Genomic DNA, 13,272 nt, shown 5'->3' on the forward strand with positions numbered 1-13,272 from the left:
CAGAAGGGCCAGGGAACCTCCCCTGTTAAATAACTCCACGTGGGGGATGCAGCTCTGCATCCTTGAGATTCACATTTCTTCTGGAGAGGCAGAACTAGCCTGGCTTTTTGCAGAACAGTGGTGGCTGCACCTTCTGTCTCTCACAGAACAGTATTAATGTGAACAACTGATGAGGAGGCAGGAGGTTTTAAGTTGTCATGATCTTGAAACCAAAAGAAGGTCCAAACAAGTGGCTCTGTGCCCTATTCCTTTTGCCAACAAGGCAAAATTCCTGGGACCAGAAGGACAACAGAGTAGGCATCTGGGAGCTTGACTGTCCGTTCTTCTGAATAAATGAATTAGTCACCTGAAACTGGGGATTCAGCTTCCAGTCTACTTTGAGCGTCAGTTTCTGTGACAAGATAGCCACTGGTTGGCTAGTATCCTACAAGGTGAAAGTGTCAGTGAAAGTTGTAAAGGTACCCTGGTGGAAAGCAGTCAGGGAAAGACAGCTGTTGCAGAATGAAGACTGACTGGTAACTTCCCCAACTTCTGGGACTTTCTAACTCAACAGATGGCATCAGTTTCACTGACACTACACTAACATGGACTGTGCCAAGTGTTATCCCCACATTAGTGGTTCGAGAATCCACCTTTCTGTCTAAAAACATTTTAATGGGAGTCAATGGTCAAGTCATAGTAAACCCAGAGGAGAAGAACTATTTACTGGAGCACAACGAGACACTCATCAGAATAACTATCCCTATTGGAGCGGAAGGAGGCAAGCTAAAGGTTAGTACAAACGCATTTGAGGGCCCTCACTCAAAGGAAGATGTTTCTAAATCATGATAATTCCAAATAGTGATTGGCTGCTGCTTAAAATTCTTAAATACAAGAAATATTTGAAGACCTAGATACTCCTCTGAATCAGAAGGAGCAGACACTAAGTATTTATGATTACAAAACATGATAGAAACAAAAGACTGTCTTTTGTTTATGAACTATACTAGTAAATTAAGAGTGAAGGGATTCCTCAGCACTGGAGTTCAATTGTCTCTGTTGTTACATTATGAAACTAGGCCTGGTAAGCTTCTGGCCTGGGCCAATCTGGGAAACTAACTGGGCAAAGTTAGTTTCCCAGATAGTTCCCATACAGACAGGATGAATTAGCATGAGACAGGTCCCCAGCATGTAGTTTAGGTGCAGCTGCTTTGGACATGATATATTCCTTATCAGTCTGTAAGTTACAGGTGCAGAGGCAGTGTCAAAAGAAATGTTAAATAGAACAGAATAGAATGGCTTGGGTTGGAAGGCACCTTTAAAGATCGTCTAGTCCAACCCCCCTGGCATAGGCAGGAACATCTCTCACTAGGTCTGGTTGCTCATTCAAGCCTGAGCACTTAGAAAGAAGCTGGCAATATTATCACAAGGCTTTTTACCAGTTCCATTTGTGAAGATGACACTGCTGTGATTTTGACTTACCCCCTTCAGAAGTTCACATTTGTATGTATCACCAGCGGACACTTTGATCACCATGTGTAGACACCAGACAGGCTTGGTCTGAAGAAATGTTGGAAGCACCAACAAACTTTCAGAGTGACCTAGAACGGAATGAGAAACATGACTGGTAATACAGGGATTGTAAAAATATAAATGCAAATATGGTTGCTTAGTAAACAATAAGGACACCCCCGCTGCAAACTTGGTACTTCCTTATTGAGAATCTCAGCAGTACCTGAGCCAAACATGGACCAGACAAATGGGCCAAGCAAAGAAACAAACAAACAAACAAGCTCCCCTATCAAAATCCATCCCAAACTGTACTAGAATACCATATTCTCTTTGTAATGTAACAATTTTAACCATATTCTGTCATTCTTCTATTTAGCTATTGTGAATTAAGACTTAAACACAAATTTTTACTCCTAGAGCTCCATATCTGGTGGTGTATATGGAGTCATTTACAGTATTGACTTGTTTTTGGAGCACACGTGGACAGATGCAGATTGGCAAACCACAAAGTATACAGTCATCAAATCCATCACTACACCTTTCATGCCACAAATACCAACTGTTATGAACAGTAAGTCATTCCTCTTACTGGCTTTTACCACTCTTTTGCTCTTGCTGAGCTATACATTATTCTATTCGACCTCTGCCACACACCTACATTCACCAAAATGTTCACTACTCCCACTTCCAATTTGCTAGCCAAAGTGATTCAAGGTATTATAAAAAACCCCAAACATTTAGTGTTAATGGAGGTACCATTTATCAGACGTCATTAAGGGATGAGATGAAAATTTTAAGTTGCTGATAAGAACATAAACATTTCTTTCACACTAAAAACCAGATTTTTCCAGGGAGCAGTGGAACCCTAGAATAAAGATGTGGTGTGCAGTGAATCACACTGGGGAGAATACCTGTCTGAGGACAGCCTTTCATTGATGGCATTTTCTCCTCCAGACTGACTGCATTTGTTATCTTGGGAGCATACAGAACTTGTTGTGCCATCCAGTGGTGCAGTAATTTTTTTATGGTATTTTCCAATGCATTAAGACACTGAACCCCTTTGGAGCTGTCTGGATAACTGATAAAGAAAGGAAAAGGAACTTCTTTCCATACATTATGAGAGTTTCTCCATATTTTATGCGGCTGAACTAGACTCTAGATTTCTTTATAGGAAAGTCACTACACATCTCACTGCAGATCAAAGTGCACCTCTAGAAAGTTACTGAACCCACTTTCTATAAAATTGTATGTATTTGTTGTTAATCTCCTGCAGCTTGAAGCAATTCTCATGTACTCAGAGTATTTCAGATCTGACTAGAACACAAACACTCATTAATCAGAGCCATTAAAGAGATGACTGTTGGCTAAGTTTCCTGGAACTTGAATGGGAGGCCGCCCCAACCGTCTTCATTACTTGATCCTCATCAGCAGTAATTCGATGTTCTCTCCCTACAGATACTCTGCCAGACGAAAGGCTATTTAATGTTGCATTTGGACACTTTCTTCCCGATGTCTCCCTGGTGGCAATCGCAATAGGAAATGTGCCATTTACCCTGAGGGAAGCACAGCACCAAGGGTTCAAGATTTATGAAACTCCCTTTTCTAATAGAACTAAAGGATTTATCCTGGAAGTCTCTTTTGATGATCCATATGTTCTAAAAGAGGTAAGATACAGCAGGTCACTTCAGCAGCTGAGTGGAGGGAGGTAGGGCAGTCCGTTTTCAGAATATAGTCTGGCTTTTGTTAATCAACAACTGTTACTTGATCATAACAGTGTCAATGTGTCCGAGCCCATCTGAATTAAGATTAGAGGCTTGTCTGTCCCCATCTAGCTCTCTGTAGGTCTCTGGGAGAAACGCAGCATCAAGTGTAATTAGATGGTATGAGATATGACTTCCTCTAGTGTCTGTCAGCACAACAAATATCTGAGCGCATGCCCAGCAGGAAGAAGCTTCTCAAATTTCTATTAAGTGCTGTTTCTTGGTACAGAAGTACCTTGGAAATAAAATAATTAATTATTGCAGTCCTGCAAACACCAGTTACAAACATCTAGTAATTCCTGAACCTACTGTTTATGTAGAGCCATTTGACCACTGGCATAGGCCGTGCACCATGCGAGCATGTGAAGGCAGGCTCAGGGTATTCTAAATGTAATTTTGTTAAGCTTCAGACCATTTGTAATCTAAATATTTGTAAAAAGTATAAACTCACAAGGGGAATTCAGCCTCTCATTTCAGTGGGAGGAAGCCCTCTACCACTGTTTCAACCAAATCCCGTGATGCTATTTTCTGTTACAAGGAACAACACTGTGAACACACAGGATCAGGATTTGCGCAAATAGCTTTCAGGCTGCATTCAAACTACAGTTAAATTGCATTAAGGATCAAAGGAAGCTAAAAGATTTCAGAAGTATTTCTTTCAGCTTGAGCAGCAGGTTTTGCTTTGGGAGCACTTTTAGTGAGGTAAATGAGGGTAGTGAGAGGGATGAGGGATCTCTTACAGCATCTACTCACACTTTCTGTTTTACCAATTATTTACTCTCCTGGGTTCAGTCCACACTCTGAGTAAAGAAAAATAAGGATTTGGACACAGCTCTCCCTCTACGAGCTCTTTCACCAGTGGGCTACAGAGGAAACACCACTGCGTTCACTTCTGCCTCCATTTTCTGAACAGGCACTACATTCTCCACATTTATGTTTGGCTGAAAGAGCTGTTGAATCCAGTCCAGATTTCTGAATAGTTTTAGGCCAACTGAAGCGATGTTTTTAGAGACTGAGCTATTTGCAGAGGAGAGGAGCGTGTTGGAATAATTATTTAGTACTGCTCAGGATATACATGCCTGTCTGTGCTGGAAGCCATTGCTACTGCAGCATTGCACTTCTCTCTTTCAGTATGTGAACAGAAATGAAACAAAATATACCCTCCTCATTAATTACACTCTAAGTGTGGGTCCGGAGATGACACTCTATTATCACTCGGCAGAGGTGGAGTGTGTGATTGCTGATATCGGTAAGCTTTCCCCTGATATTAACCAGTTTGCATCAACAGCATGGATCAGATTTTCATTGAATTCAGTGAAAACCCCATTAGACTGAGGATGAGAGCTTTTGGGAAAACCCCACCCTTTAATAGCTCATCACTGGTAACATAGCCATTTGCTGCTTTTCTGATGGCAGCTCTTCTGCATACTGGCAAGACAGTCCGCCCTCGAGACACTGAGAGCAATAAAAACTAGTGTGTAGAAGAAGTTGGCTTGCAAACTCAGTGAACAAGATGCCTCATAACTTGAACATATACCTACTGGCAAAGCTTTCAGACATTGCTACGAGTTTCAGTTTGTCCTCAAATGCAATTCTGCATCTGTCTCCAGGGCAGAACTCAACTGACTCAAATAAATTGCTGTGAACTCCAAAGACAGCATTTCTGTAAGGAGACACTAAGAGATGTACTTAAGCAGGTTATTGAAATAGTTGGGAGGTCTGACTGGTATTTTCTCAAACTTCTTAGGTTCTGGATGCCATGAAGGTGACAGTCTCCTCACCGTCCTATTTTATGTTTGAAATAGCTCTGGGTTCAACCCAAAGAAGGGTGACCAAGAAAAATATATTTACATACATAGTTCAGCTTGCCTTACTGCAACAAGGGAGTAGTCCCAGAAGCAATCCGGCAGGCCACCACTAAAGCATGAGGATTCCTGATCCCACCGATAGTGAGCTGCTACATCCACAGCACAGCCAAAACCCAGCAGATGATGCCAGCATGCACATAACAGTGCTGCTGCAGTGCTGGTACAAACTTTGCCCATGACAAAATTCCCTGACTGGGCCAAACATCATCGCTCAGACCTATCTTCATTGCTAACTCTTTATCCCTCCTTCTTCCCACAGAACTACCAGAAGCAGTTGGTTACTGTGATGAAGAAAACATGTATCTAGCCATCCCTACTTTTGGCTTGCACCAGTACTGGAACCTGTATCTTGGTAACAAGCTCCTGAACCGGCACGTTGCACTTACCAACGGCTATCTCGCAGCCACCAATTCTACACACCTGATCTTGCAAATACCTCTGTTTGCTGCAGGACTTATCTATGAGGTACACAAACCATACAGCAATGCCTTGTAGGGCTGTTCGCTTATACAGCCACAGTCCTGCAGTCACAGTTTATGGCGCTGTTGTATTCCATGTATCGGAAAACCTCCAAAGGGAAGGACTCTAAGCCAGTGCAATTAGGACAAGAGCTATCAGACATGGACCCTTCTGGTAGTGCCATGCATTATGTAATCTGCAGTACTAAGTTGTCTCTAAACGATATGCACTGAGTCTTCAAAAACAAACTCCTCAGTATTTTTAGTAAGATGAGGCAAATGTCCCATCTGCACTGAGCCAGAAACAATATTTCAATATAGCTTTTATGAAAGAAGCTCTTTTAAAGGAATATTCTGTAGAAATGTTAAATGGCAGGGGAAAACTGGTGCTGTAATAAGCATCTGCACCATTCTATAATAATCAGCCAAAATTTATCTCTGTGACAGTGACCAATTATTTCATACAAGAAAACTTCTGCCCCCATGTTGCATCAGGCTTGAGTCTTCACAGTGACTTAACTCTTGTGACTTCTCAGTGTTCGAGTGGCACAAGCTAAAGAGCAGACCCTTGTACATATGGATCACGTGCCTTAACAGGAGATCTCTTCCATCACCTCCTTCACAGGAAGTGTCCTTTCAGAAAATTAAAGCAAGGTTTGATGTTGCTCTAAGGAAAGTGAGAACTATGGAGACCTTACAGATGTTCTCTGTTAGATGCAGTTTTAATTCTTCAGAGTTTATAGGTAAGTTATATCACTGATCGATCAATAAAATGATCTATGATTCTTTCACTGAGTTTATAACCAACTTTCCAATTTTCTCAGTATGCCACCCAGACGGTACCATAATGATATCTGCTCAAATGAAGACAGTTCCTGCCATTGATATGAGTAAAACCAAGCTCAGGGACAGCTCTTGCAAGCCTAGAGAGCATAATGAAGGACATGCCTTCTTCAAGTTCCATGTCGCTACCTGTGGCACTTCAGTAAGGGTAAGCCCATGGCTGGAGCAGATACATTTGCTGGAAGTCTCTGTCTCTCCTGCATTTTCTCTTTGTTCCCCTGCCCCAGCTCCAGAGAAGACAGAGTTTTTAACATGCTTCCCATACGTACAGTTTGAAGGTGATCACATTATTTATGAAAATGAAATCTCTTATGAGAAAGAAACTCTCCCAGAACAGAGCATACCAACAATTACAAGAGATCCAGACTACAGGTAGGAGCTACCGCTCACTGACACTGCTCACTTTGGTACAGCTGCTGGAAAGAAAAAGTGAACACAAAAATTACTCCTTCTCCTATTATAGACTAACAGTCTTGTGCTACTATCGAGCAAAAGAGACCCTAGTGCTAGGTGCCTTCGCTAGTGATCCATCCACATCACCTCCCTTTGGCTCTGGTACAATGGTACCAAGATCAAATATTGCAGGTAGGCAACTCTCTTCCTTCATTTTTAAACTTCTGTGACTTTCTCAGTTTTAAGTTCCTATGCCCTGCTTTCTACTAAAGAACCCTACTAACATTTCCTTTTCTGCAGTACACAGAAGGGTAAGACAAGCCCTGAATGTAGTTTCAAGAGTGTCCAAAGGTAAGTCTCCTCCTAAGAAATCCAGAAAATTACCAAGCATGTTTTAAATAAAATTAAACAGTGAAATCCCTTGATGCTTTCTTGAGACGAAACTTTCATGGAATTCTACGAGCCCAACGTGGCAATACTCAAGCAACCTGTGGAGCCTATGTTTCTCGAGGTGGAGCTGAAAGACAAGAGCCCTGACACAGAGTTATACCTGGAAAACTGCTGGGTAACCAGGTCTCTAGACTTCAACAGCACCCCAAGATGGAACATCACTGTAGACAGGCAAGAAGTTATTGAATGACCAAAGCACTCATCAGCAAAGCCCTAATTTCCTTCTGATCTGTCAATCCACTCTCTCAAACAGGATTGAGATTAATGGCAGTGAATATGCTGCACAGTTCTGTCCAGTGGCAGTTAGCCCCAGGGTGAGAAACCCTTCTCATTTCAAAAGGCTAGCAGTAACGACCCCGGCACATCAACTGGAGCAGGTAAGATCAAGTGAAAGGCTCACCTCCTTCATGGACACCGTGCTCTGAACTTCAGACCATTTTAAAAATAGCCAGTTTAAGCACTTTGTGGACTTAAGACCCAGCCAGCATTCAACCCAAGTAGCCTGAATGGTGCTCAGCTTTAATTTAGTTCTGTCCTCAAACGTGCTCTGCAATATGGTTTCAGGGACTTGAGATCAGACTGGCTGGAGTAAACAAAAGAGTTTGGTATGTAAATATAATTTTTATATGGTGTTCCTGACTTTTTGTAGGATCAGATACACAGCACTTCAGCTCAAAATGTCCAGAACAGAAAAGTCAACTTGTATGCCATAACATTCACATGAAGTCAGCTCTGCTGTCTTCCATCTGTCCCAGCCAGCCAAGCATCTCCTCAGATGCCAGGGCAATGGCAGGGAAGCAGAATCACGTGAGTTTGATCTTACAGCTTTGAGGTTCCGTCCTCCTCTAACAGGTCTAAGGAGAGCAAAGAAAACCCCAGGGCAGTCACCCGAGGGTGCTTTGCTCCTAGTGCACCCAGTTGAGTGGACTTCAGCATGTGTACTGACATGAGCCATGGCAGTACCCCTACTTGGGCAGCTTAGGTAGCCACGTAATTTTTTGACTTGGCCTTTCATACGCAGTTCAACTTGTGAACTTGCTAGAAAAAAAACATGATGCAATTCTGGCTTGTGCTGCTTCCTAAGTGCACAGCTGCATCTAGCACTAGATTGTGTTTCTGTCTAGCTTTGATACATCGCCTCACTGCAGCACGTGAGGTTTTAAATTCTCTTGTCTCAGCCTCTCAGTTACCAAACTGCCCGAGGGCTTCTTTAACACCAAATTTGAAATTCAAGGCAGGTTCAGCTAGAAGGTGCCACATGCAAGTGCTCAGCCTAAGTCTAATCAGCTGTGACTTCTGCAAGAGATGGACAAAAGACAAAGCAAGATGTGGTTACAGACCATGCAGTACTTTTTCTTCTCCTCAGGTGTATGTGCACTGTGTGGTGTCAGCGTGCTCTCCTGCCAACACACTACCTGGCAACCCCTGCAGAGGACAGCACAGCTCAAGCAGGGAGAGGAAGGGTAGGTGTTCAGGAGAAAAAGAGCCATTGCAAAGCACTCCTGACCTGATGTTTTTAAAGGATTTAGGACATCTGGCTTTGGCACGCTTGGACTGTGTAACTTTACCTTGAGTTTATATTTTAATAAATTAGCACTTAATGTGCAGCACATATGTATTCTTTAAAAACTACACAAATACACTGTGTATCATTCTCGTCCTTTCCAGGTCACTCTTCAGCCAGTCTCCAGGGCTACGTACTTGCTGGACCAGTGCGGATTGTTGATCCACATCTGACATGATGCATGTAAACTGAATTTGGTAAGAATACCAAGCCCTGCATGCTCACCTAGAGACATCACCATGCTTTGTGGCAGAAGCGATTCATAGCCTGTCCTTCAAGACCGTAGACCCATAAATTCTGGGACAAGAACTAGGCAACAGGCAGGGTTTGCAGTCTCCTGGCTTAAGCATGAGCCCGTAAGAGGGGGAAGGAGAGCTACCTGCCAAGCCAAACACAGGTGGCATGGCTCCAGAGCAGATGCCAGCAGTATAGCAGGGCATGCTGGAATTGGTCTGTAGCTTTGGAAACAGATATTTTTTCAACAGGTTTTCAACTGGGCTGCCCCCAGTCTGAAAGAAAAGGGATCCAAAATTTTAGAATCAAATACTAACGCACATTTCGCTGCCACATTCCAAACTCTTTTGAAGGATCCAAATCCTCCACGCTGCTAGGGCTTAACCCTATAGCTTCATTTGCCCTTGAAGAACCAGAGCTATTCATTTGTGTGCTCAGCCTCACTCCTCACTCCAATGTGTGTGTATGTCCAACAGCACCCGAAGGCTCTGCTGTGCTGCTGCTTTCCAAACAGTGCCACTAGACACAGAAGCTACCACTTTCAGTGACCACCACAACTAGCTTGTTTGACGTGAAAAGACTAAAAGACTAGACAGTGAGACTCAGAAGAGCACCACAACACTAGAAGTGCTAGGGTCTGCTAACAGGATTAGTAGTTGTAACCTGTTGCCTCTCTGAAGTGGCTACAAAAGAAAACTTACCAGAAAATACCCCAAGGCTGAAAAATAACACTTCTTGATTCTTCTAGCAGTTGAAATATGGACTTGCAGGTCATGAAAATTATTCCAGCCCTGATTACAGCTGTTTCTTGTAATATTTCATAAAGTAACTGCCAATCCTTTCATGTGAATGTAAAGTGCAAATCTGAAAAGTCAAATAAAAATATGTACAAAGTAATATAAGGGCAGACTATCTCCTTGCTAACATGCAAAAGTGACCATCTGGTGTACCAACACTGGCTTCAAAGAGCCAAGCAATCTGCTGCTTAGGGCCTCTTCCACATGCAACACAACGGCACAGGTTTCTTTCCCATTATTGCAGATTTTTGTCTATAACATTGCATTGACCCAAGTGTCTTGGAAACCTGGTAATTCCTCATTTTCCTCTCACCTGGCCCTGTATGGAAAAGGCTAACTTACAAAATAAGAGAAGATGGATGTTCTGACATGAGTAAAAGGACAAGTTACCTGGTGTTTCATTTTCTGTGCCCACAGAAAACATTTTCAACTATTTCCTAGACATCAAGGACACACCAGGCAGGCGACCACCAGCCCTGACCACTCTCAGGATGTGCCTGTGCTGTAACTGCAGTGGTATCTGCAGCACAAGCAGGTGTTCACCAGCAGTGCGGAGGGGGCAGCTTCCCTGCCGCCGGTGCAGGCCATAGCATACACACACCCATGCAGCCTCCACGGGGTTTGCACAGCTTGCACAGCCTCCGTCTTCACGAGCTGGCTGGTTACGCACGCCAATGAGTGCATGTACGTGGCACGCTTCCCAGAAGCTACAGTCATGCCTGTGATGATTGCTGGATAAATGTAGCCTTAAAGCCGAATCTACTGAAGGACTACGTTTTGTGGAAAGGAATCGGAGGTTACTGGGCTCCCAGGACCCCCGTCAGCAGCAGCCTGGGAGGTGCCTTGCTCTCCGCTGTAGGAGCAGCGCACTCTACTGTCCCGAGCTAACACTGCAGAGTCAAGCGAGCTTTCTGCTCCTACACGTTTTCCAAGAGAGCACATTCCCCGTTTTTAATGTTAACAGCAACAAACTCATCAGCTTAGACTAATTTACTGTTAATCATAAAAGCAGTCCTTTTGATATTTGTAAACTGGGATGAAGGTTAAATAACGATGACTAGATGTCAGCTCTTCTTTCCCAAGTGCTGATGGGACACTGTAGCTCCACTCAGATGAGGTCTAGTGTCGCATCACAAAGGTTCGCTAGCTCTGCAGTCTTGCAGAGTAGATTCAGGTAAACTTGTCAGCAGCAAGTGGGATACCCTTCCCTTTTGCCCTGAAAAGCCAGGAAGTGGTCCAGCAATGATCCATACCTATCCACCCACCACCTGGCTGAAGGGGAGACCTTTCTGAATATGCTGGAAGGAAAAGGGAGAAGGTGAGACAGACCTGCATTCCCATTTCAACAGGCAATTCAAGTTCCCACATTCTCACAGACAAGCCAGGCAAATTCCATGTCCTTGGTTTCCTTCTCCTACCTTGGTTGCTGTTCATTACAGATGTGGGGTTTTTTTACACTAACACACAAGTGTGTTAGGGTTAGGCAATCACTGTTTAGCTTTGAGGGTGTCTTTCCTGACCTATGATTCAGCCATGCTATCGCATGGTGCATTGTTCTGCATCTAGGTTCTCCTGGGATTGGTCCCTCCTCTCAGGTGTTGCAGATGGGGTAGACTGCAATCTTCAGTCCCATGACTGTCATGAGCTGTAGCAAGGGATGCTGTAGACTGCATCCACTCCCTACATACTCATAGACTAAAGGGATCCTATAAGGAAAATCTTAGAAACGGTTAATCTTCAGAAATAGGCTAGAGTTCAACTCAAATGATCACAGCACACTGGTAGGTGGGCCTCCACCTTGACCAGATCTCGCAAAGCTTTTTTTATGAAAAAACAACCAGCCCATCCATCACACGAGAGCCACACGCTGAGGTTGAACCTGTTGTATCGATTCAGCTTCTGCCTCTACTAAAAGGATTAGGCAGACCAACAGTAACCTACTAACACAAAATACAGATCATCATCTTTCACCTAGCAATCTTCAGTTTTGAACATTGCTTTTGCTTCTTTCTGAACCCTTCCCTTTCTGATAGTCAGGGGAGCGCACGACCTGCATAGCTGAGCTTGATCGAGTGTTCATTCACCACAGAATTTGAATAGTGCGTCTTTCACCATTTATTTACTATTTACCAAGATTACCTACTGAACAGGACAGCACATAATGCAGTCCTCAGCTGTAACAGCCGAAGATTTTCAGGTTTTAATGCTGACTTACTTCTGTTGTCCACTCGGAGGGAAAGCATGTGGAAGAGGAACACATTCTAGCCATTTAACCTAGCCCTTTCCCCTCAATGTGCCGCAGCTTTCCCTTTGGAATGGCTCCCCTTGTTCCCCACGCTTCATCTCACACTAAATGTATATGAAACACTTCTTACACTGCTCTATGCCCTGCTAACCCAGGATTTCGTCATCGTTTCCTACCTTCCTGTGTAAGCAAGGGAAAGGCTTTGCAACACTTGTTGTTAAGACAACTCCTCTTCCCGTGTTTCAGTAGGACAAATTGAATACTAGGGAAAAGCACAGGGTGATGATGTCATTCTTTGCCTTGTTCTCTGAGCAAGTAAGATCTTAGAGACTGTTGTTCCAGACAGAAGGAGGAGGGAGAAACCAACATCATTCTGTAACATATTGAGGAAATCCTGTATTTTTTGTAAGTTTAGAGGTAAATCACCAGGTGAGAACACTGTTACTCATTGCCAAATTAATCCCAACTATGGGGAACAAACTAAACAGAGGGGCTGCCAGTGAAGGCTGCGTGAAGGAAAGAGCCAGGGGATTCAGAAAGTAGGTTTATAGCTAGGAAACCCTGGGAAAGTGGCTGTGAATTATTCACATCTGAAATATTTCTGGCCAGAGTAAAGAGACAACGTACATGAGGAGCAACCACCTGCTGGACTTACTGGTGCAGTACCATGACTTTGACCAGCAAACACTTCACAAGGGCAATGGAGTGGGCAGACAGGATCGAGCCAGGCGCTCTACTGAGGTTTGTAATTCTCAAGCAGAAACAACCCCTGAAGCCTGGTGAAGGGGTAAAGCCACAGTACCTCTGCATTGCAAAGCATCCGAAGCACACAAGCCCTGCTCCTTTTACAAGCTGAGAGCTTGTCTGAATTTCATGTGGAAACACTACATAAAAAAAATTCTACTACTCTCCATTAAACTTTTAATTCTTTACTGATTATGAACAAATTTAATTCTTTATTGATTATGAACAGGAAACCTTGCAGGACAAGAGGAGTTACTAAACACATCCTCCTCTTCAAGTTCGGAGTTTATTTTCATATGGCTAACAGTGGTTTGTACCTTTTCAACAGGCCTGAGTGAAAGAACACCACACACTACTATTTAATAATTTCAGACTGAAACCCCAATTAGTCTTGTGAAAACCCAATTAGTCTTGTGATGTAGAGC

The 13,272-nt window shown here is 43.4% G+C and overlaps 1 protein-coding gene across 1 annotated transcript in view; it reads left to right on the forward strand.

Annotated features, from left to right (window-relative positions):
* Positions 1–7,640, forward strand: part of LOC104409064 — a gene marked incomplete at its 3' end in the record, with an annotated part of 14,260 nt that extends 6,620 nt beyond the window's left edge. Inside the window, exons 9-15 of the mRNA XM_010018844.1 lie at positions 554–771; positions 1,909–2,062; positions 2,947–3,155; positions 4,383–4,500; positions 5,379–5,584; positions 6,692–6,792; positions 7,517–7,640. Of these exons, the coding sequence (XP_010017146.1) occupies positions 554–771; positions 1,909–2,062; positions 2,947–3,155; positions 4,383–4,500; positions 5,379–5,584; positions 6,692–6,792; positions 7,517–7,640 (1,130 nt within the window). The remainder of the gene's footprint in view (positions 1–553; positions 772–1,908; positions 2,063–2,946; positions 3,156–4,382; positions 4,501–5,378; positions 5,585–6,691; positions 6,793–7,516) is intronic.
* Positions 7,641–13,272: the final 5,632 nt, after the last annotated feature.

The sequence above is a fragment of the Nestor notabilis genome, unplaced genomic scaffold (assembly GCF_000696875.1).
Source record: "Nestor notabilis isolate BGI_N333 unplaced genomic scaffold, ASM69687v1 scaffold34697, whole genome shotgun sequence".
Lineage (NCBI taxonomy): Eukaryota > Metazoa > Chordata > Aves > Psittaciformes > Psittacidae > Nestor > Nestor notabilis.